At 38.0% G+C, this 21,298-nt stretch overlaps 1 protein-coding gene across 1 annotated transcript in view; it reads left to right on the top strand.

Moving 5' to 3' along the window:
• Window positions 1-21,298, top strand: part of Hspa4l (heat shock protein family A (Hsp70) member 4 like) — a 57,399-nt gene that overhangs the window by 20,756 nt on the left and 15,345 nt on the right. Inside the window, exons 8-16 of the mRNA XM_021157433.3 lie at window positions 3,406-3,650; window positions 3,797-3,873; window positions 4,563-4,714; window positions 5,285-5,391; window positions 7,021-7,154; window positions 9,286-9,482; window positions 16,134-16,232; window positions 18,427-18,564; window positions 21,135-21,260. Of these exons, the coding sequence (XP_021013092.3) occupies window positions 3,406-3,650; window positions 3,797-3,873; window positions 4,563-4,714; window positions 5,285-5,391; window positions 7,021-7,154; window positions 9,286-9,482; window positions 16,134-16,232; window positions 18,427-18,564; window positions 21,135-21,260 (1,275 nt within the window). The remainder of the gene's footprint in view (window positions 1-3,405; window positions 3,651-3,796; window positions 3,874-4,562; window positions 4,715-5,284; window positions 5,392-7,020; window positions 7,155-9,285; window positions 9,483-16,133; window positions 16,233-18,426; window positions 18,565-21,134; window positions 21,261-21,298) is intronic.

Genomic DNA, 21,298 nt, shown 5'->3' with positions numbered 1-21,298 from the left:
TGCATTCTGCATATTGCTCTCTTAGTAGTTTCAGTTGCCTTATAGTTTCTGAGTTATTCCACTCTGCTCTCTCCCCTGCTTTAATGTCACAGTAATGCCCCTACTCTCAGTGCCATCACTCCTAATGCTGTGCCTTTGCTTCTAAGTTCTTACTCTCAGTGCCATCACTCTTAATGCTGTGCCTTTGCTTCTAAGTTCTTAAACTCAGTGCCATCGCTCCTAATGCTGTGCCTTTGCTTCTAAGTTCTTACTCTCAGTGCCATCGCTCCTAATGCTGTGCCTTTGCTTCTAAGTTCTTACTCTCAGTGCCATCGCTCCTAATGCTGTGCCTTTGCTTCTAAGTTCTTACTCTCAGTGCCATCGCTCCTAATGCTGTGCCTTTGCTTCTAAGTTCTTACTCTCAGTGCCATCGCTCCTAATGCTGTGCCTTTGCTTCTAAGTTCTTACTCTCAGTGCCATCGCTCCTAATGCTGTGCCTTTGCTTCTAAGTTCTTACTCTCAGTGCCATCGCTCCTAATGCTGTGCCTTTGCTTCTAAGTTCTTACTCTCAGTGCCATCGCTCCTAATGCTGTGCCTTTGCTTCTAAGTTCTTACTCTCAGTGCCATCGCTCCTAATGCTGTGCCTTTGCTTCTAAGTTCTTACTCTCAGTGCCATCGCTCCTAATGCTGTGCCTTTGCTTTTAAGTTCTTCTTGAGTTCAGTTCTGACTAAAAAGTTCTCTCGAGTTCTGTCTAAAAAATTCTCCTTAGTTCAATTCTGTCTAAAGATGTCCTCAGCTCAGTTCCCGTCTCCGCTGTGTCCTCAGAACTTAGACATCTTTCTGAATACATGATTACATGGTAATAAGTTCACAAGTTTACACATAAATCCAAATCATAAGTCAAATAAGAAGTTTACACCAGAGAATGTTTACACGTGTATCCATTAGGAGTAATTAATTATCTGGCTAAATATTCATCACCTGTCACCAGCTTTGCAAGTTCATGGAGAATTAAAAACCTTAACTTATGTCACCAAGGTATTAGTGAAGTTTTATATAGATAAACCCAGTCAATATTTTATCTTCTGTCCTAGCACCTATAATAAATTATAGTTCTCTTTTTTACAACCTTTGGTTAATAGTTTTACAACCTCTTAAAATGCCTCCTAATGCCTGCTTACTATCTCAGAATGAATCAACTCATGACACTGAAGACTGGCAGAGTTCTCATTGCAGTTTTGTCTGTCACAAAGGATTTAATAGCAGTGTTATAAAAAGAGCTTAATAAGGACTGTAAATTTAGGAATTTTATAGGATCATCATTAAGGATTAAGAACTCATCTATCTGTGTATATAGCATCACTACAAGACAGTACACCTTCCGTTGTTCTGCAGAGATCTGCTCAAAACAATATGCTAATACCTAGTGATTGTTATATATGTTTCATAATAACAGGGAAAGCATATTAATAGCAGGAATCTATAATAAAATGAATCTCTCCTGGGCCTTGCCTACTGGAGATCTGTCGTAGATTTTTTAATCCATGGAGGAACATCTCAGGAAGATGACCTGCTAGTTTTTAGCTTCTCCTGTGGCAGCTCCTGATGTGAACTGTCGCTGTGACAAGCCTGATCATGTTTATTTTCGAGGAATGTAGACTTTGGGACTTTGAACTAGAAATGCAGTTGAATCCTGTAAGCATGGGAACTCGGAAGACAGCTGTGCTATGTAGACTATGGAGACCATCCCAGGAAGTTCCAGCGGAAACAATTTTAGCAAGTTGGCTAGAGATCATTCTTAAGATATTTTGGCAAAGAACATGGATGTTTTTGTCCTTGTTCTAAGAATCTTCTGGAGGCTAAATTGAAGAGTATTAGACCAATTTAATTGGTGGAGGAGATTTCAAAACAGCCTAATATTGACTCTGCTCCTTACTAGTAATTACTCTTATGCAGGTCTACAATGAAAAAGAGCAATTGGGGGATAAGATATACAAAATGAATAGTTTGAAGGGAAGAGTACCAGGAAATTTTCATGTCAGAGCCCAGGGTTGTGCTGAAGAGATAAAATGATCCAGGACATGTCTGATCAGAAATGAAACAAAGGTAGTGGTGCCCTCTGAGCAAGGTGCCACCCATCTAATTCTGCAGGTTGTGAAAGGAAAGGACCAAAGGAATTTTAATTTTCTCTGCCTAAAAAGCAACTACTAAGGAAAACTTATTCAAATTTAATTCAAGAAGAGGGCAGGGCCATGCTCCACCCCAAGCAAACAGATGAATTTAGTACCTGTGGTTCTGGCTTTAGAGTTAATGAAGGGAGCCACATCTTTAATTCTAGCATAAATTGAAGCAGAGCCAGATGGATCTCTATGAGTTCCAGGCCAGCCTGGTCTACATAGGATCTCTAGAACAGCTAAGTCTATATGGAAAGACCCTCTCTCAAAAAGAAAGGAAAATAAACAGAGTCATGAAGGATGCATGGGAGAAAGGATCCTTCACAGTGGAAGAAAACCACTGAGGCCAGGAATATAGCAAGGGAGTCCCTCCATAGAGTCCCTGATGGTCACTGCATGAAGCTGTGCAAGTAAAGCCTGGATTGCTCTAGAGACCCCAAGATAGTGAAGATGCCAGAGCTATGGGATATCTATCCGCTGGTGAGAGCTTCATGCAGAGTCGGATCAGCCTAAGAAAGAGAAGTATGTTGTATACAGGAAAGCTGAACGGGGCGGGGGGTGGGGAGGAGTCATCTATGCGCTTTGACACAATAACAGGATTTGGTGATTGCCCTGGTGTGTTTTGATCTTGCTTTTGTCCAATATATTCTCACTATGTCTCCCTTTTGTAATGGTAATAATATATTTTGTCCCACTGTTTGCTAGAATTATTTAATTTGCTATTTTATTTTCATTTTACAGGAGGTTACAATAAAGAGATTGCCTTGAATCTCTGAAGAGACTTCAGACTTTTAAACTATGTAAAAAAACAATGGGAATTTTGATGTTTGATTAAATGCATTTTGCATTATGATATGGCTATAAGCCTATAAGAACCAGGAAATGGAGTGTGATAGTTTGAATGAGAGTAGCTCCCAAAGTCTCCTATCTTTAAATCCATGATTCTCAGTTGGTGGAACTGTTTGGGTAGGCTAAGGTGGTGTGGCCTTGGACGAGGTGCGTTAGTTAGCTCTCTCAGCCTTGTGGTTGTGTCTCAACATAAGTCCCTAGCTTGTTCTGCAGCACTCTACCTGCAAGCCTGCTGCCATGTTTCCTGCCATGATGGCCATGGACTCACCCTCTGACACAGCAAGCCCCAAATTAAAGTTGTATTAGATGGTGCCTTGGTCATGGTGTTTTGTCATGGCAATAGAAAAATAATGAAGAGACACTGTACTTCAGAAAACTTAGCTATTTCTTTCATTTAAACAGGTGTTGGCTACTACCTTTGACCCATATTTGGGTGGTAGGAACTTTGATGAGGCTTTAGTAGACTACTTCTGTGATGAATTCAAGACCAAATATAAGATAAATGTCAAAGAGAACTCTCGGGCCTTGTTGCGACTGTATCAGGAGTGTGAAAAACTAAAGAAGCTGATGAGTGCAAATGCGTCAGATCTTCCCCTAAACATCGAGTGTTTCATGAATGACCTTGATGTTTCTAGTAAGATGAACAGGTACCGTCATGTGCTTTCAGTTGGAAGAGTGCTTGCTGATTTTCTGTTTGGGTCATGTTAGGGGTTTCCCCAAGTTCTGGTTGCTTTAGAGGGTATTCTCGGCTTTCCTTCTCCAAAGTAATGATGTTTCTTTCATCTTCTCCCAGGGCTCAATTTGAGCAGTTGTGTGCTTCCCTCTTGGCCAGGGTTGAACCACCTTTAAAATCAGTAATGGATCAAGCTAGTAAGTGGAAATGACTACTTTCTTTTTGTTTTGTTTTGCTTTGTTTTGTATTTTTCACTTTGGAAAGATATTACAACTCATTCATTCATAGAACAGGACACAAAGTTTAGCTTTCTGAGCATTTTTCCTTGCTTGTTATATTGTTTACATCATAAATCTTCCAACTGTTTTGGGGTGTTTTATGTAATTTCCTAATATTTTGGTAGGAAGGGCTGGACAGATGGCTCAGGTTAAGAGCACTGACTGGTCTTCCAGAGGTCCTGAGTTTAAATCCCAGCAAACACATGGTGGCTCACAACCATCTCTGATGGGATCTGATGCTCTCTTCTGGTGTGTCTGATGAGTACAGTGTACTCATATACATAAAATAAAATAAAATCTTTAAAAAAAAAGATTTTGGTAGGAGATTAAACCAGAAATAAGAAAATAATTGCTATCTTGAAGATAACTTTAAAATAGCTTTAATAAGGACAAAATGTGAAAGTTAGGAAGGTGAGAAGCTCTGGAGAGCTTTAGAGCTCCGTAGAGGATTGTCCTCTCTCTGTTGTCACTGCCATCTGGACCACACTCAGTGGTGTCACACAATGCTACCATTTGCCTGTTTGATAATTACTTTTATTTGAATAAACTAGTGTGCACAAGTTCTTTAGCACTTCTTATTCCTTCACGGAAAAACATTTTACTTCCAGACTTACAACGTGAAGACATAAACAGCATAGAAATTGTGGGAGGGGCCACACGGATTCCGGCAGTCAAGGAGCAGGTGACTAGGTTCTTTCTGAAAGACATCAGTACCACCCTGAATGCTGATGAAGCCGTCGCCCGAGGATGTGCGTTGCAGGTGAGGGCTGCTGCATGTGTAGTTTGGACAGAGTTTGTGACAACTCTAAAGAAGCTGTTATCTATCCTAGTCACCCTCTCAGTAGGCTAAAAGTAAATTGAAGTTATTCTTGGCAAGTCTGTCTGTCTCTGACAATCTGTATCTCTCCCTCTCTCCCTTCCCCCACCACACACAACACTGTGTGTGTGATTGTGTATGTGTGTGTATGTGTATATATATATATACTTGCCTTTGTCTTTTGAAATGCTAGGATTAATGGCATGCACCATCATGCCTGATTCTGCTTATATTTTTAAAGTGTCATAGGTTAATATGTTTATGTTATGAAAACTGAATTCTTGAGATCATGTCCATTAGTAGTTCCTTGGAAATTTAAAGCTGTTTTTAGATTAGTTTTTGTAAAATCACATGAAATACTTGGGTCCATTTAAAGTTTCATTTGTCATTGTCAAAATGTAGCAAAATTTAAAATCTTAATTTTTACTATAAAGATATTTCTAATCAATTTAATTATGGTTTCCCTAGAATCTGAATTGTACTTGCTCATTTCAGTGCATTTCTTACTTTCAGTGTGCGATTCTCTCACCAGCATTTAAAGTACGTGAATTTTCCATAACTGACCTTGTTCCCTACTCAGTCACATTAAGGTGGAAGACTTCTTTTGAAGAAGGGACTGGGTAGGTTATTTTTAATTTTTTCATTATATTTTATCATAAATCTTTAGCCAAACAAATCTGCTTTTTCTAAATTAGAGGAATTTATGCTTCTTAACATTCTGTTATACATACTAAAATAGTATTAGAGAAAAGAGACTATAAGAAATAATACATTTGCAAACCATGATCAGCATATTCACCACATTAACCTCCATTGAAAAACATGCCTCCCTAAGATCAGGCTGTGGCCAACCTGTAGGGCAGTGATTCTCAACCTGCTGGTAAGGTTAACTATTCAATGGTTACCAATTTCTGATTTCAATGAACAGCACTTTATCAGTCTATGGCATTTGCTCTGTGCTCATGGGCAGTTGTTCATAAAGCATGTGTGTTTTCCAACCTGTAGTGCAGTGATTCTCCACCTGCTGGTAAGGGTGGCCAGATGGCCCTTCCACAGGAGCCACCTAAAAGTATCAGAAAAATAAATATTTACATTATGATTAATAACAGTAGCAAAATTACAGTTATGAAGTCCCAATGAAAGTAGTTTTATGATTGGGGTTACCACAACATGAGGAACGTATTAAAAGGTTGCAGCATTTGGAAGGTCCTGCCATCCTTTAATGATAAACTGCGATGTTGCAGTGTAAGCTGAATAAATAGTTTCTTCTTCAACTTGCTTTTTGGCCATAGTGATTTACTGCAGCAATAGAAACCCTAACTAAGACACAATTCTGTATGAATGCATTGCAGAGCATATAGATATCTCAGATTAAGCCAAGGACTGTTCTGTATCGTTCAATTTCAGTTAAATGTATAAGTAAGAAAGCACTGCCAAATATAAGAGAAGTAAACTAGAAAGCATGTGTGGCGGTGAATATAGTAAATGGAAGGAAGAAACTATTAGTAGGCATCTGACACTAGGAAGGAAAGTTTGTGCGTGTGACTAAGGTAACACAATGATGTTACCTAGTCAATAGCCATAATCAATAGCCATAAACATTCCTGTTACATTCTCTAAGTAATAGAGATCACTGCACATTTAAACTTTCCTGTCTACAGGGAGGGAAAGACTATGAACAGGCATAAGCTGAACATTTGGATCATTCAGACACTTTCCCTTTAGGAAGTGCACACTGATGTATTAGAAATAGTAACATTGTATCACGTTCAGTTTGCTTAGTAAAGAATGCGCAGATAGAGTGTGTGCATGCAAATGACAAGACAAATGGGGTAAAGGGCAGTAGCAAGCAGGGCTGGGTGACTGACACACAGCTACTCTGTCCTGTCTTATATCTGTACCCTTTTGTAAATTTACATTTATTTCCCAGTAAATGTATGTAATGGTGGCTATAATTCAAAGGGCTGCATATGGAAAGTATTTGAGAGGTCATAAGGCAGGGCCGATCTCACAATATGCATATTACCTGGTAATTTAATTTTTCTCTTAGTGTGCAGTGATCAGTTATGTTAGACATTCAGAAAGCCTTAAACTGTAAACTTGTTGAAAATAGAAAAATCCATAGCTGTTTTTCCTTACATTTGTTCATTTTTTGCAATTGCTGCTCATGAACTAAGGGTGTAGTGTGTTCTGACATTGGGTTCCCAGTCAACCTGTTCATTAAGTGAGTCTTTCCCACTGTGCTGTAGGGAATGTGAAGTCTTCTCTAAGAACCACCCGGCCCCATTCTCAAAGGTCATAACTTTCCACAAGAAGGAACCATTTGAACTAGAAGCATTTTATACTAATTTGCATGAAGTGCCTTATCCTGATCCAAGAATTGGTAAGACAACAACAAAAGCTAGTGTTTAACCTTTAATAAACCATATATAGAATAAAGTAAGCAAAACAACATTTCAGTTAAATTAGTCTTGTATTTTAAAGAAATCTGTACTTTTTTTATAACTATGAACTTTTTCATGCTTAGTTTATTTCTAGAAAAATAGCATGTTTAGATTGTCCTTATTTGTTTTGACGTCTATATTTTTGTTAGTGTACATTCATTGTACAAGATGATGGGATTTGATATGACATTTTAATTCAGGTTTGTGTGTGTATGTGTGTGTGAATGTGTGTGTGTGTGAATGTGTGTGTGTGTGTATGTGTGTGTATGTGTGCCTGTATGTGTGTGTACGTGTGTGTACGTGTGTGTATGTGAGTGTGTTTGTGTGTATGTATGTATATGTATGTGTGTGTATGTGTATGTGTGCTTGCATGCGCATGTGTGCGTGCAGGGTGCTTTGGTCATACTCCCCCTATCATCTGTTCATGCTCTCTTTCTACCATTTCTCGTCCTCTTCCCAAGCAGTCCTCCTTCTATTCTCATTGACTATGTATTCTAAGTGCTCTAATTGGCCTGAAAAATTGGTTAAGGTTGTTTAATGAAAAACACTTTTAGTCAAATTGTATTGTATTATTAACATGACTTTGGTTCTGAAACTGTATCATGGGGTGATATGAAAGAGCAAATAGGGAATTTTGATGTCCATTTTATGTTTATTTTTAAATGATGCAATATAAAATATTTTGTAATATTTAAAAGAAAATTTTAATTTATTTCTGTATTGATAGACTGAAAATGAGAGAGAGCACATTACCAATGCATTTGAAGTTAATGCAGGTTATCCTGGTTTTGATGGCTGCTACAGGTCTACAGCTAGATGGCTTCTGCAGCAGCAGTTTATTGTCATCACTGGGAGCTAGAGTTCTGAACTCTATAGGAAGTGTGTTTCCTATAATGGCTCCAAAGGAGGAATCCATTCCAGATCCCTCCACTTGCTCTATAGATGGCCATTGTCACATGGTATTCTATCTTGTCACTTGCTTCTCTTTCTTTCCTAAATATCTCCTTCTGATAAGGAAACCAATCTTCATCTTCAAAAAATTTTTTTTGGTTTCTTTGGGTGGGGTGGGAGTAGGCTAATGCCATAGGAAGAAAAATGTGATGTATGTGTCCAGTATGTATGATTTTGTTTTTGTTTTGCAAGAAGAGTTGAACTATTTTTGATAACAAGAGTAAATGGTGGAAAATGAAAAAAAAAAAAGGAAACCAATCTTCAATTTAACATCCTCTTAAAAACAATCAAAGAGAAAACCCAGAAACCCATCTACTATCTGCTCTCACTGAATCCCATCACCGTTTGAGATACTTTGTGAGGCACAATTAGAATGAGTATTGAGGGTACAACCCAACCTGTAAAAATACAAGCCAAACTTGTTTACTGGCCTATCTTACTTTTGGCTTGTTAGTCTCTCTTTACTTGATATCGCTAATTTTGGTATCAATTTTGTTTTTAATAAGTTCAGAAGAACTTTATTCATGAACTATGATAACAGTTTTTATTTATAGAGATCATAGCAAAATTGTGTATATGTGTATTGTATGGTTTTCAAATTCAGAAATTAGACTTTATTGTTTAGGCTTTTAATAATAAGTTACTCAAAGTCATTTAATAGCTTTTATATCAAATTTTCCCTAGTTTAAAATCCCAGTTCTTTGTCTGGCAAGATGTACGATTAATGCAGTTGCCACCAAGCCTGAAGACCTGAGTTCGATCCCCCAGATGACTGCCTTGGTAGAAAAAGACAATCGACTCCTGAAAGTTGTCCTTTGCCCTCCACACTTGATAGTGGCATTTATATCTGTGTATAAGCACATGATAAATATATAAATAATATCAAAGTCACATTTTCCTAGCAAATTATTTAATGTGTAAGTCTTAACAGCAGCTTGTAAATGCTGAAATAGGATAATCTGAGCAAAACAATTGTCCCATGGCAGTCATCTAGAACTGAATCATATTTTTTGAGTCGTATTTTTTGCATATGTCTGAAAGATGATGACTAAGTTACTAAAGCCTTTAATGAATATAATCCAAGGTTCATACACTAATCAAAGCTTTTTTTTCCTTAAGGAAACTTCACTATTCAGAATGTTTTCCCACAGTCTGATGGTGACAGTTCTAAAGTAAAAGTTAAAGTTCGTATTAATATCCATGGAATCTTCAGTGTGGCCAGTGCGTCAGTAATTGAGAAGCAGAATCTGGAAGGAGATCATAACGATGCCACTATGGAAACTGAAGCTCCTAAGAGTGAAGGCAAAGAGGATGTGGTAGGTAGAAACCATGTCTCAGGGTCCTCTCACCAGAGATATTGACAGCACCTCCGTAGTGAGTACCTTAATTCCCAAGGGTTAGCCTTGGGGTTTCTTCTGTAGAGCCTCATCTTTATACCATACTAAGGAAGACTTTTAGTTTAAATATAGTCTGCACTGTCTATATTGTAATGCATTTCTGAGGGGGCAAGGCATCTTTAATAACTTACATGGAACATGTGAGTTTAAAATCTGTTGCTTAAATTCTTTAAAATGTGCATTTTATTTATAACTAGATAAAACAACTGATGTTCTTTTTAGACAGGGTCTCACTATATAGACCAGGTGGCCTCAAACTCATAGGTATCCACCTGCCTCTGCCTCCTGGCATTCTGGGATTAAAGACATGCTTCTTACATTTTTTTCAGTGTTTAGTTATAGGGTATGTGTGGCCGTTGAACAAAGGGATATGCTATATATCTGGTGACATTCAAAGGCAGATTTATGAGGTAATGAATTTACTGCTGATTCTGCAGAGGAAGGAGTAGTACTATAGGGAACTGTAGAGATAGGGTCTCATGCTGCCCACGCTGATCTCAAGCCTCTGTGTGGTTAAGGCCAAATGAGCTCCTGATCCTCCTGCTTCCATATTTAGAATGCTGGGATTGCAGATGTGCACCTTTGCGTCTGTGGACAGCTCAGGGAGAGCCTGATTTACTCACTTGAAGAAAATGTTTACCTTTTTATGTGCACAATTTGTATGTTAGTGTCAATTGCATTTGTAAGGTATTTTTGGTTTTGGGGGGCTTTGTTTTTGTTTTTGTTTTCAAAACAGGTTGCACTGTGTAGCCCTGGCTGACCTGGCACCCACTCTGTCAATCAGGCTGGCCTTTTAACTCTGCCTCTTTGAGTGTGCATTTGCACAAACACCACACACACACACACACACACAGAAAGAGAAAGGGGAGAGGGAGAGAACGGGGAGAGAATGGGTAGTTTATGCTTATAATTCTGACACTCAGGAAGAGAAAATGTACAGAAAGTTTCAAGTCAGCATGGCTACAGAGGAAGAGTTTCACTTAAAAAAAAGTTTTTGTGGGAGCTGGAGAGATGGCTCAGTGGGTGAGCCCTGCTGCTCCTCCAGAAGTCCCAGGCTTTCTTCCCAGCACACACACAGCAGCTCCCACCTGCCTGTACTCCAGTTCCAGATTTCACACCCTTTTCTGGCCTGCTTGGGTACCAGACACACAAGTGATACACATGCAGGAAAACATCCATACCCTTAAAATAATTAGGGAAGGCCTCCAGAGTACCAGCTACTCAGGAGCCTGAGGTACATTAGGAAGAGCCCATTTCAAATGGAGGAGGGGTTATCTTATTATAAGACAACTTTCCCCTTTTGGGAAGTTGCATGTTTCACTTAACAAGAACCATATTTGTCTTTTTTTCTTGATTGATAAAAGTTGTACTATTATCTTAAACATGCTTGAATTATGGTCCATGGTATTTCTTCTAGTAATTTTTAAAAATGTATTCTTCTCTCATATAGTATATCTCAAGTGCAATTTTTCTCCATCTCTTCCAAGTGTCTCCCTTGAACACCAATGCAAGACTATTCCCCACTCTTTTTTTTTTTTTTAACCAGATCCAGTGTATCTGGTTTTATGTTGAGGTCTTAGACCCAATTGAACTTGAGTTTTGTACAGGGTGATAGATATGGGTCTATTTGTATTCTTAAAAACCTGCATCTAGTTAGACCAGCACCATTTGTTGAGGATGATTTTGTATGTGTATGTGTCTTTATGACTTCTTTATCATGTGTCATTCTTTAACTATGTAGAATTATGTCATGGTCTTCGACTTGATTGCATTTATCAACCTCTGTTTTGATGCCAATACTATGTGATTTGTATTTCTATAGCTCTGTGGTAAAGCTTGAAATCAGGGATGGTGGTTGGTATCTCCAGAAGTTCTTTTATTATACTGGAATGTTTTAGGGAGCCTGGGCCTCTGGTTTTTCCATATGAAGTTAGTTGGATATTATTCTTTCAAGGTCTGTAAAGAATTGTGTTGGAATTTTGATGGGGATTGCACTGAATCTGTAGATTGCTTTTGGTAAGATGACAATTTTTACTATGTTAATCCTACCAATCTATGAGCATGGGAGATTTTTCCATCTTCTGTTATCTTCTTCAATTTCTTTCTTCAAAGACTTGAAGTTCTTGTCAGATAGGTTTAGTCTTTGTCTGGTTTTGGTATCAGGGTAACTATGACTTCATAAAATGAATTTGGCAATGTTCTTTCTGTTTGTATTTTGTGGAATAATTTAAGGAGTATTGCTATTACCTTTTTGAAAGCCTGGTAGAATTCTGCCCTAAAACCATCTGGCCCTGGGCAATTTTTAGTTGGAAGATTTTAATGACAGCTTCTAATGTTTTAGGTATTATATATCTATTTAAATTATTTATCTGTTCTTGATTTAACTTTGGTAAGTGGTATCTCTCTAGAAAAATCATTCATTTCATTTAGATTTTACAATTTTGTAGAGTACAAGCTTTTGAAGTAAGACCTAGAAATTCTTTGAATTTCCCCAATGCCTGTTGTTATTTCTCCCTTTTCATTTCTAATTTTGTTAATTTGGGTACTGTCTCTCTGCCTTTTGGTTAATTTGGCTAAAGGTCTGTATCCTGCTGATTTTCTCAAAGAACCAACTCTTTGTTTCATTGATTCTTTGTATTGGTCTCTTTGTCTCTATTTTACAGATTTCAGCCCTGAGTTTGGCTGTTCCCTGCTGTCTTCTCTTGAGTGTGCTTGTTCCTTTTTGTTCTAGAGCTTTCAGGTGTGCTGTTGAGTTGCTAGTATAAAATCTCTTTAATTTCTTTATGAAGGCACTTAGTGCTATGAACATTCCTCTTAGCACTGCTTTCATTGTGTCCCATGAGTTTGGGTATGTTGCACATTCATTTTCATTGAATTCTAGGAAGTCTTTTAATTTATTTCTTTCTTGATCCCAGTGGTCATTTACTAGAGAGTTGTTCTGTTTCCTTGAGTTTTGTAGGCTTTCTATTGTTTCTGTTGTTGTTGAAATCCAGCTTTAATCTGTGGTGGTCTGGTAAAATAAATTTCAATTTTCTTACATCTGTCCAAAACTTGTATTGTGACCAAAGTATGTGGTCAGTTTTTTTGAGACTGTACCATGAGGTGCTGAGAAGGAGGTCTATTCTTTTGTGTTTGGATGAAATTTTCTATAGATATCTGTTAGGTCCATTTGATTCCTAACATCTCTTTTATTATTTCTTTGTTTAGTTTCAGCTTGATGATCTGTCCATAGGTGAGAGCAGAGTGTTGATGTCTCACACTATTAATGTATGGGGTTTGATATGTGATTACGTTTTGGTAATATTTCTTTTACAAATGTGGGTGCCCTTGCATTTAGTGCATAGATGTTCAGAATAAGACATCATCTTAGTGGATTTTTTCCATTGATGAGTATGAAGTGTCCTTCCTCATCTCTTCGTATTAATTTTGGTTGGGAATCTATTTTCTTAGATATTAGAATGGCTGGACCAGCTTGCTTCTTGGGTCCATTTGCTAGGAAAAAATTTTCCAACCCTTTACTCTGAGTTAATGTTTATCTTTGATGTTGAAGTGTGTAACTCTAATTTTCTCAAAGCCTACTTTTAATGATGGTTGTTAAATACTTTAACCTCCCTTCTAGATTGCCACCCACCAGAGGTAGTGGAAAAGAAAGGATATGGGGGAAATGGACCTATTTAGAAATGTTTCCTTGGAGCAGATCCCATCTGCATTGTCAGGAAATCAGTTCAGTTTACAGGTCAGCAGTGGTGGATTGATCCACTCACAAACACTTTATGGATTTGCCAGCAGTCCAGTTCAGTCGTGTCAGGATAGCAGCAGCAGTGGCACAACCTAGCAGGAATAGTCAGGCCACATCCGAATCGGCATGAGCTAGCAGAAGCAACCAAGAGGGATGGCAGAAGTTCTCACCTATGCCTCTCTCAGCAAAGCAAAGATCAGTGAAGAGTCCACACCAACAAGGGTTTAGTCATGCAAACCAAGCAAGTTTCCCTCACTGTCCTTTGCATCCTTTTTATACTCCCTCCAAACATCACATGCCCTCCACAGGTCTTGCCTCAGCACATGCATCTGTCTCAGCTGATATCACTCTGCCAATCAGCCTGAGTCCACAGAAGCAGCAAAAAGCTGCAGCACACCACCAGAAGGTGATTTCTTTTTCTTTTTTTTTCTTTTCTTTTTCTTTTTTTTTTTTTTTTTGGTGCATTTCTCTCTGTATGGAGCCCAGATAAATGGAGATGCAGTATGGACCAATACATGAGTGTCCCTAAGAAAGAATGCTTCAGCCAAATGTTCATTCATGAGTCTGCCTTAGCTTTTCACCTGTGTCCACTTCAGCAAAACATTCCTTCATGTGTTTGTCCCAGCAAAACACCATCCAACACAACTGACTTTGCAAAGACCCTTAAGTTTACACTTCAGAGGTGTGTTTCATATATGGAGCAGAAGGATGGATCTTGTTTTCTGTATTCATTCTATTATTCTGTGTCTTTTTATTGGGGAATTGGATCCATTGATATTAACAGATACAGATATTAATGACCAATGATTATTAATTCCTGTTATTTTGTTGTCATTGGTGGTGGTGGTGGTGGTGGTGGTCACATATGTATAAGTTTCCGTTCTTGGTTTTGGTGGTGTGAAATTGCTTATTTCCTGTGTTTCCTTGGGTGTACTTAACATCTTTGGGTTGGATTTTTTTTCTTCTAGTACTTGGAGGGCTGGATTTGGAGCTAGATATTGTTTAAATTTGATTTTGTCATGGAGTAGTTTGTTTTTCCACCTATGATTATTGAAGGTTTTGCTTGGTGTAATAGTCTGTACTGGCATCTGTTGTCTGAGTTTGCAAGGTCCAAGCTCCTCTGGCTTGTAGAGTCTCTGTTGAGAAGTTGAGTGCCAGCTCTGCTAACAGAGCTGCTTCTTATGTTCCTTGGCCTCTTTCCCTTGCAGCTTTTAGTTTTCTTTCTTTGTTCTGTTTTGGTTATATGGTGAGAAGACTTATTTTGATTGATTTGGTGTTCTGTATGTTCTTTTTACCTTTATAGGCATCTCTTTCTTTAGGGTAGGAAAATAACGACCTTTTTTCTTTTATGATTTTGTTAAAAAAATATTTTCTGGGCGTTATACCTGTGAATCTTCTTCTCTTTCTATTACTCTTAAGTTTGGCCTTTTCATATGTTTCATGTAAGGAAATGTTTAGATTTAACATGGTCTTTGACCAGTGAGTCAATTTCTTCTATTGTATGCATACTCTGCACCTGAGATTCTCCTTTCCATGTCTTATATTCTGTTTGTGATGCTTGTGTGTCTAGTTCCTGTTCAATTACCTAGATTTTCTATCTCAAGGATTCCCTCAGTGTTTTCTTTATTGCTTCTATTTCTATTTTTTGGCACTTGAACTATTCTATTTATTTCCTTCACCTTCTTGTATTTTCCTGGATTTCTTAAAAAAAAATGCATTCATTTCCTTTTTAAGGGCCTCTATCATCTTCCTAAGATTGGTTTTAAGGTCATTTTCTTGTGCTTCAGGTGAGTTATGAAATCCAGGGCTTAACAGTTGTGGGATAGCTGAGCTGTGCTGGCACCATATTGCCCTGGCTTTTATTGATTGTGTTCTTGCCTTGGCCTCTAGTCATCTGGGTTTTTGTGTCAATTTCTGAGTTTATCTTTGTTGGATGGATGATTTTTGGATGTCTCCCCCTTGGTTTCTTATTCCTCTCTGGTTTTGTGGTTTCCTAGATGGCCTGTAGTTCTAGTGACCAGTGAGAGTCTTCAGACCCAGCAGGGTTTCTCTGCTAGGGTTTTGGCAGCTATGGTGACCCCTGTAGTTTGGGGTACCTGTGTTGCCTCTAGGGTTCTGAGATGTAGCAAGAATTACAGTGGTTCCTATATTCTAAACTTCTTTCAAGAAGATGGTTGTAAATGTGATTAGAAAGATTACAAAAATATATGTGTTGTTTAAGATTGTTTGCCAAATGAACAGCTTATTTGGGGGCTTATGAGTTTTTATATCCCAATGCTTCACAGACATTTAAGCTTTGATTAACTTCAGTATTTTACTACATTTGAAAATATGTAACAGAGAGATCGAAGCCATGAAGTTAGAAGGTAGGGAGGAGATGAGGGAGGAGAAACTATGATCAGAATATATTGTATGAAAAATTTATTTTCAATAAAAAATAAATTTAAAAGTACATAACTGAGTTGTGTGGTTATGAGTCTCATCTTTTTCATCATGTTTCTATTTAGCATTTTAAACACTGTCCATAACATTTTTAGGTGAAGTTGAATACTCTCTTTTTTTAAAACTTAAGTTTGAGAATACTGATTTATGAATTTGATAATAGTTATCTATATTTTTTGCAAATCTTGACCAAAAAGGATGAATGAGAAGGTCTGTTTACATAGCTTCCAACTGATCTTTTCATTTATAGTTATTAATCTGTTTGTTGCTGTTGTCACTTGAAAGTGAACTGCTTCAGTGTATGCACACATCTCACCCCAGGAGTAGGACTGTGCTTTCTGCCGGAAAAGGGAGACTGTGTACCATCCATTAATATCTTTTCTTGCCAGGACAAAATGCAGGTTGACCAAGAAGAAGGAGGTCATCAGAAATGTCATGCTGAGCATACCCCAGAAGAAGAGATCGACCACACCGGGGCCAAAGCAAAGGTTTGCTTTCCTAATGGTGTGCTTGCGGATATGGAGCTTTGTCAGGATTGCATTTCGTCTCTGCTTGTTTGGCTGTGTGTGATTTACACAAGGTCTCCCGTGTGTAGCACAGGCCTGTCACACACTTGTGGTGCTCCCTCCTCAGCTCACAAGTGGTTGGGTCTCAGACCCCACGCTACCTCCCAAATCCTGCTGAAATGGGGTGGACAGACAGATGGAATAACTAAATGTTTGCCGTATGCTGCCTGCTTTTCAATATACGTAGTAATTTAAACTGCAGTGCCAAAATAAATAAGTAAATAAACTGCTGTGCCAAGAAGAAGCACAGAAAGCCTACAACCAAAATAGGTACATTTCAGAGTTTTACTTAAAAGCTTTTAAAAGAACAAGACATAACTTTAAAAGCAAAATTATCTTTTGACAGTGAAAATGGTATTTTAATCAAATTTTTTTAACTAGAAATTACATTCTTGGAGAAATGGAGAAGCAGAACAATTCCAAATGAAGACAGTTTAAATGTATAATGCTCTGTGTGGCATTTCGGTCACATCATATTTTTTCTTTTTTTTTTTTTTAAAAATTCTTTCTCTTCCAGGGACAGTGCTTAGAGGCACTCAGGATGGTTCAGCGTTTGACATACCGTTGTAGGCTTTCCTACAATACAGCCTCTAACAAAATGAGAAGGCTGGGGAAGCACCTAAATCTGCATGTGGTGTGTGCCCAGGCAGACTGAGGGACTCGTTCCGGGAGACCCAAAGTCCTTAGGAGATTGTCTAAGACATAGACGTGGGTCAGCAGGGCCTGTGGTGGGTCCATGTGTACCAAGTGTGTCCATGACAGGATCAAGCAGGCTTCCCTTATACAGTAGCAGGAAAGTATTGATCGCATAAGCACAGAGTCAGAAAGCAAAATAAATATACAGCTTTTTTTTTTTTTTTTAAGTAATAAAAATCAAGGCTTGGTCTACTGAAAAAATCTTTAGGGAATAGAAAGACAGGTCTCACTATGTAGCCCAGGCTAGCCTAAAAATCATTGTATAAACCAGGCAGGCTGATGTCACAGAACTCACCGAGCGCTGCCTGCCTCTGCTTGCAGAGTGTTGGAATTAATGGCATGTGCCATCCACCACACTCAGCTAAAACTCTTTGACTATGAGCAGCTGAGCCAGTGGTGGTGGTAAGCAGGGAAGTAAGGGGGCTTACATCTTACTCACATTCCAGGTCTGCTGCTCTGAGAGCACCAGATCCCACTGACAGCTTAGTCCTCCCAGCCTCATTCAAGTGTCTGAACAAGATCAGTGTAGGCTGGGGAGATAGTCCATGGGTACATGCAGCTCCAGCTCCATGCTCTCATCGTGACACTCTGCTGCCCTGACCGAAGTCCAGCCAGACAGCATAGCCTCGTGATTACTGCCTCAGGTTTTAAAATTATGTAAAACCTGGTAAGATGTGTTGGTATTTGATTCCCGCGTTGATCGGTGCATCCCACATTCTGATTTATCCATGTATTGGTGATGAGCATTTACAATGTAGTTTTCCAATTGGGAATGTTACTTTAACACACAGTTTTCTGTGTGTATATTTTCATTTTCTTGGGCACATCAATGGAATTGCTAGACATATTGTGTAGAGGTCAAATGACAACTTGCATATGGGTCCTGGGGATCATACTCAGGTTGGCAGGCTTAGAAGGAAGTGTCCAATGAACAATCTCAGTGGCTCAGCTGTTTTAAAAAGTGACAACAACCACTGTATAGTTTATAATATCACCAACAGTGTAGGAGTAGGGTTCCATTTTCTCCATAGCCTTACTTATATTTGTTTTCCTTTGTCAAGAATTATAACCATAGTACTGTATGTGGCGTAGTAGTTCATGACAGCTTTGAATTTCCAATTCCATGTTGCAAATGTAGTAAAGGGTTAGCATTAAATTGAGTATAAAAGGCTACTAGAATATGTGTGTTTGTGTGTGTGTATGTGTGTCAGCATGGGGGTGATACTGGAAACTAAACCCAGAGTTTGTGCGTTCCAGGCAAGCACTTTACTACTGAGATTTGTTCCCAGCCCATATAGTCTCTACTTTAAATAAAGTACCAAAGACAGCAATAGGTTTGTTTGGCTTTGCTTTTTTGTTTCACCTCTAAAATTTATATTTGTTAGTTTTAGAAAATTTCACTTTTGATTTTCTTTTACAGGTACCTCTTTCAGATAAGCAAGATCGCATAAATCAAACTATTAAAAAAGGGAAAATCAAGAGTATTGATCTACCTATCCAGAGTAGCCTGTACAGACAGCTGACTCAAGACCTTCTCAATAGTTACATTGAAAATGAGGTATGTAAGTTAGGTTGCTGTTGAATAGCAGCAAATGCATTCTGATACTGTATTGGAGTCAAAGGTTGTCTGTGATATCTAGGCAATCTAGTTTGCAATTGTTAGGAATTATAAATGCCATTAAACTGCTTTTGACAAAATAATAAGCTGTATTGGTACCATATATTATACTTTTATTATCTTAATTATATGAAAAAGTATCTACTTTAGAGAAAAAAGCCTTCTGAAGCAAATTCTTAACATTCCCCCCCACCTTTTTTAAGCCAGGGCTCAAGTAAGCTAGGCTAGCCTCAAACTCACTTTGTATCTGATGGCCGTGAACCCTTGATTCTCTTGCCTCTACCTCCTAAGTGCTAAGACTCTGAATATGTGCCACCACCTCTGGCTCTATGTTTTGTAGACTTTAGGAGTAATAAAATCAGAACACCCCCTTTTGTGCTCTTGTTTTGGTTTGGAGATTGTCTTGTTTTGGGGAAATGTTGAGGGAAGGTATCAGGTACCAGGTGTGTAGCCCACACTGGCTTGAGTCTCCAGCTCTTCCTTCCTCTGCTTTCTGAGTTCTGAGATCACAGGCATGTAACATCTCCCCTGGCTTAACAAGCCCCCTTTGGAAGTGTGTGGTACTTAAAAGACTGTTCAGAGTGTTGATTAACAATGATTTAAGCTTTGTTGCCATTGTTAACAGATTTACCTGCTCTTGTCTATTTTCACGGTTAGTTCCAGTCTTTTGGAAAGTGAGTTCTTTCTTTAGTAGTAACTGTATAATGTGATTATATTTATACTTATATTTATCCTTTAAATTTATATTGAAATGGTGGTTCCTAATTTCTGCAATGTTCCTAATTTCTACCGTTTGGAGAATGTTGCATTCAACTGTTTAACACCCATCATTACATGAAAATTTGCTTTTACAGGGCTTGCTTTTTTAAAAGTACCAATGCATAATACCTATTACCAAGGCTCTATTCGTGCATAATAAATCCTAAAAATCTCATATAATACTCAGGATTTACATATTTGGAGTGTAATTTTTCCAAAGGAATGAACTGTAGGAAATGATAGTTATAGTAGGTTTATGTGCAAAATGAGACTTTGATTAATTTTTAAATGTCTCTTTTTAAATCTGTGCTACTGAATTATAGTTTATAAAGGAATCCTTGTGTTTAGAAAACCAAGTGCTCTTAAGTGAAATTTGTTCAAGAATTATAATTGCATTCTTTCCTTGCTTTTGATCATAACAGTCCTTACATCTCTGAAGTCCTCAAAACAAACATAATGTGTAGGTTCTGTTAAGGGCTGTAGCTTATGGATGAGAAAACTGAGGCCTGTGTGTAGTCTGCGGCCTCAAATCAGATAATAACCTTCATATTTGGATCAGGGCTCAGTCTCCCAAGCTCATCACAACTGCTGTTAATACACCCCTGACCAAGAGTAGTGCAGCAGGTGTGGAGGAAGATACTCACATTATGTGAGTTACAGCCATGAAATGTGGAATTAGTCATATCAGGGTAAGAAAACTAAGAGTAGGTGAGTTTCCTGCTGTCTCCAACAAGTAAATGGGGATGCTGGAGTTTGAACATGTATAAATATGTTCAAAAGCTATTACAAGGGTTTAAGTTCTATACCATATAATTCATTCACCCAAAGCATACAAGTCAGTGATTTGGGAATATATTGTTACTTTTTAAATTACATGTGTAGAATTTAACATCTTAAGACCATTTTTATGTATATATTTTCAAGTTAGTATTCATCATGTTTAGCATTGCACAACCATCACCACTATATCCAAAGCTTAGGGCTATCTAAGATGGAGATGCTGTAGCAAGAAATCCAAACTCTCCTCTCCTCCCTTCTTTAAGTTCTCCTTGAACACTCATCTGTTTCCTGTCTCCTAAGAGTCTGCAGATGCAGCTCACATAAATTGAATGAGACAATACTTGTCCTTTTGTCCTGGATTGTTTTAATCGGCATAATCTCAGGGCTCACTCATATGTGAAACTTCTTCTAAGCCTCATAAATCTGTGATATATATGTGCACATATATATCAGTACATCAGTTAGTGGATGCTTCAGTTTATACTTTTGGTGATAATAATGCCTCAAGAAACCCTGGGATACACATATCTGTAAAGTGTCTGCTTCCCATTCATTTGGGTATATTCTCAGGGTTACACTTGCTAGATTTAAGGGAAATTATAATTTTGAATTTATATTCATTTATATATTTTTTACTTTATTCATTTATTTATTGAGACAGCATCTCACTATGTAGCTTATGCTGGCCTCAAACTCAGAGATTGAGCTGCTGGGATTAAAGGTATGTACCACTATGCCCAGCTTATATTTCATTATTTTTGAAGATCCTTCACACTGTTCCTGTGGCCCATGGATATGGAATGTTTTATTGTCACCAGTGTTCCGGGCTTCAGTTTCTCTACAATCACAAAAATTCTATTCTGGCTTATTTTTTAAATATGCTTCTCTTAGGAGGTATGAAGTGGCATCATGGTTTTAACTAGCAGTTCTCTAATGTGTGTTGTTTTGACAATCTGAAACATTTTTAATAGGGGAAGATGATAATGCAGGATAAATTAGAGAAAGAAAGAAATGATGCTAAAAATGCTGTTGAAGAATACGTCTATGATTTCAGAGACAAATTGGGCACTGTCTACGAAAAGTTCATCACTCCAGAAGTAAGTCTAAAGTTGTAAGGGCTACTTGAATGTTCACT

The sequence above is a fragment of the Mus caroli genome, unplaced genomic scaffold (genome assembly GCF_978045245.1).
Source record: "Mus caroli unplaced genomic scaffold, Mus_caroli_1 scaffold_3, whole genome shotgun sequence".
Classification (NCBI taxonomy): Eukaryota; Metazoa; Chordata; class Mammalia; order Rodentia; family Muridae; genus Mus; species Mus caroli.
The sequence above is the reverse complement of the archived record's forward strand: the minus strand, read 5'-3'. Positions and strand labels throughout refer to the sequence as shown.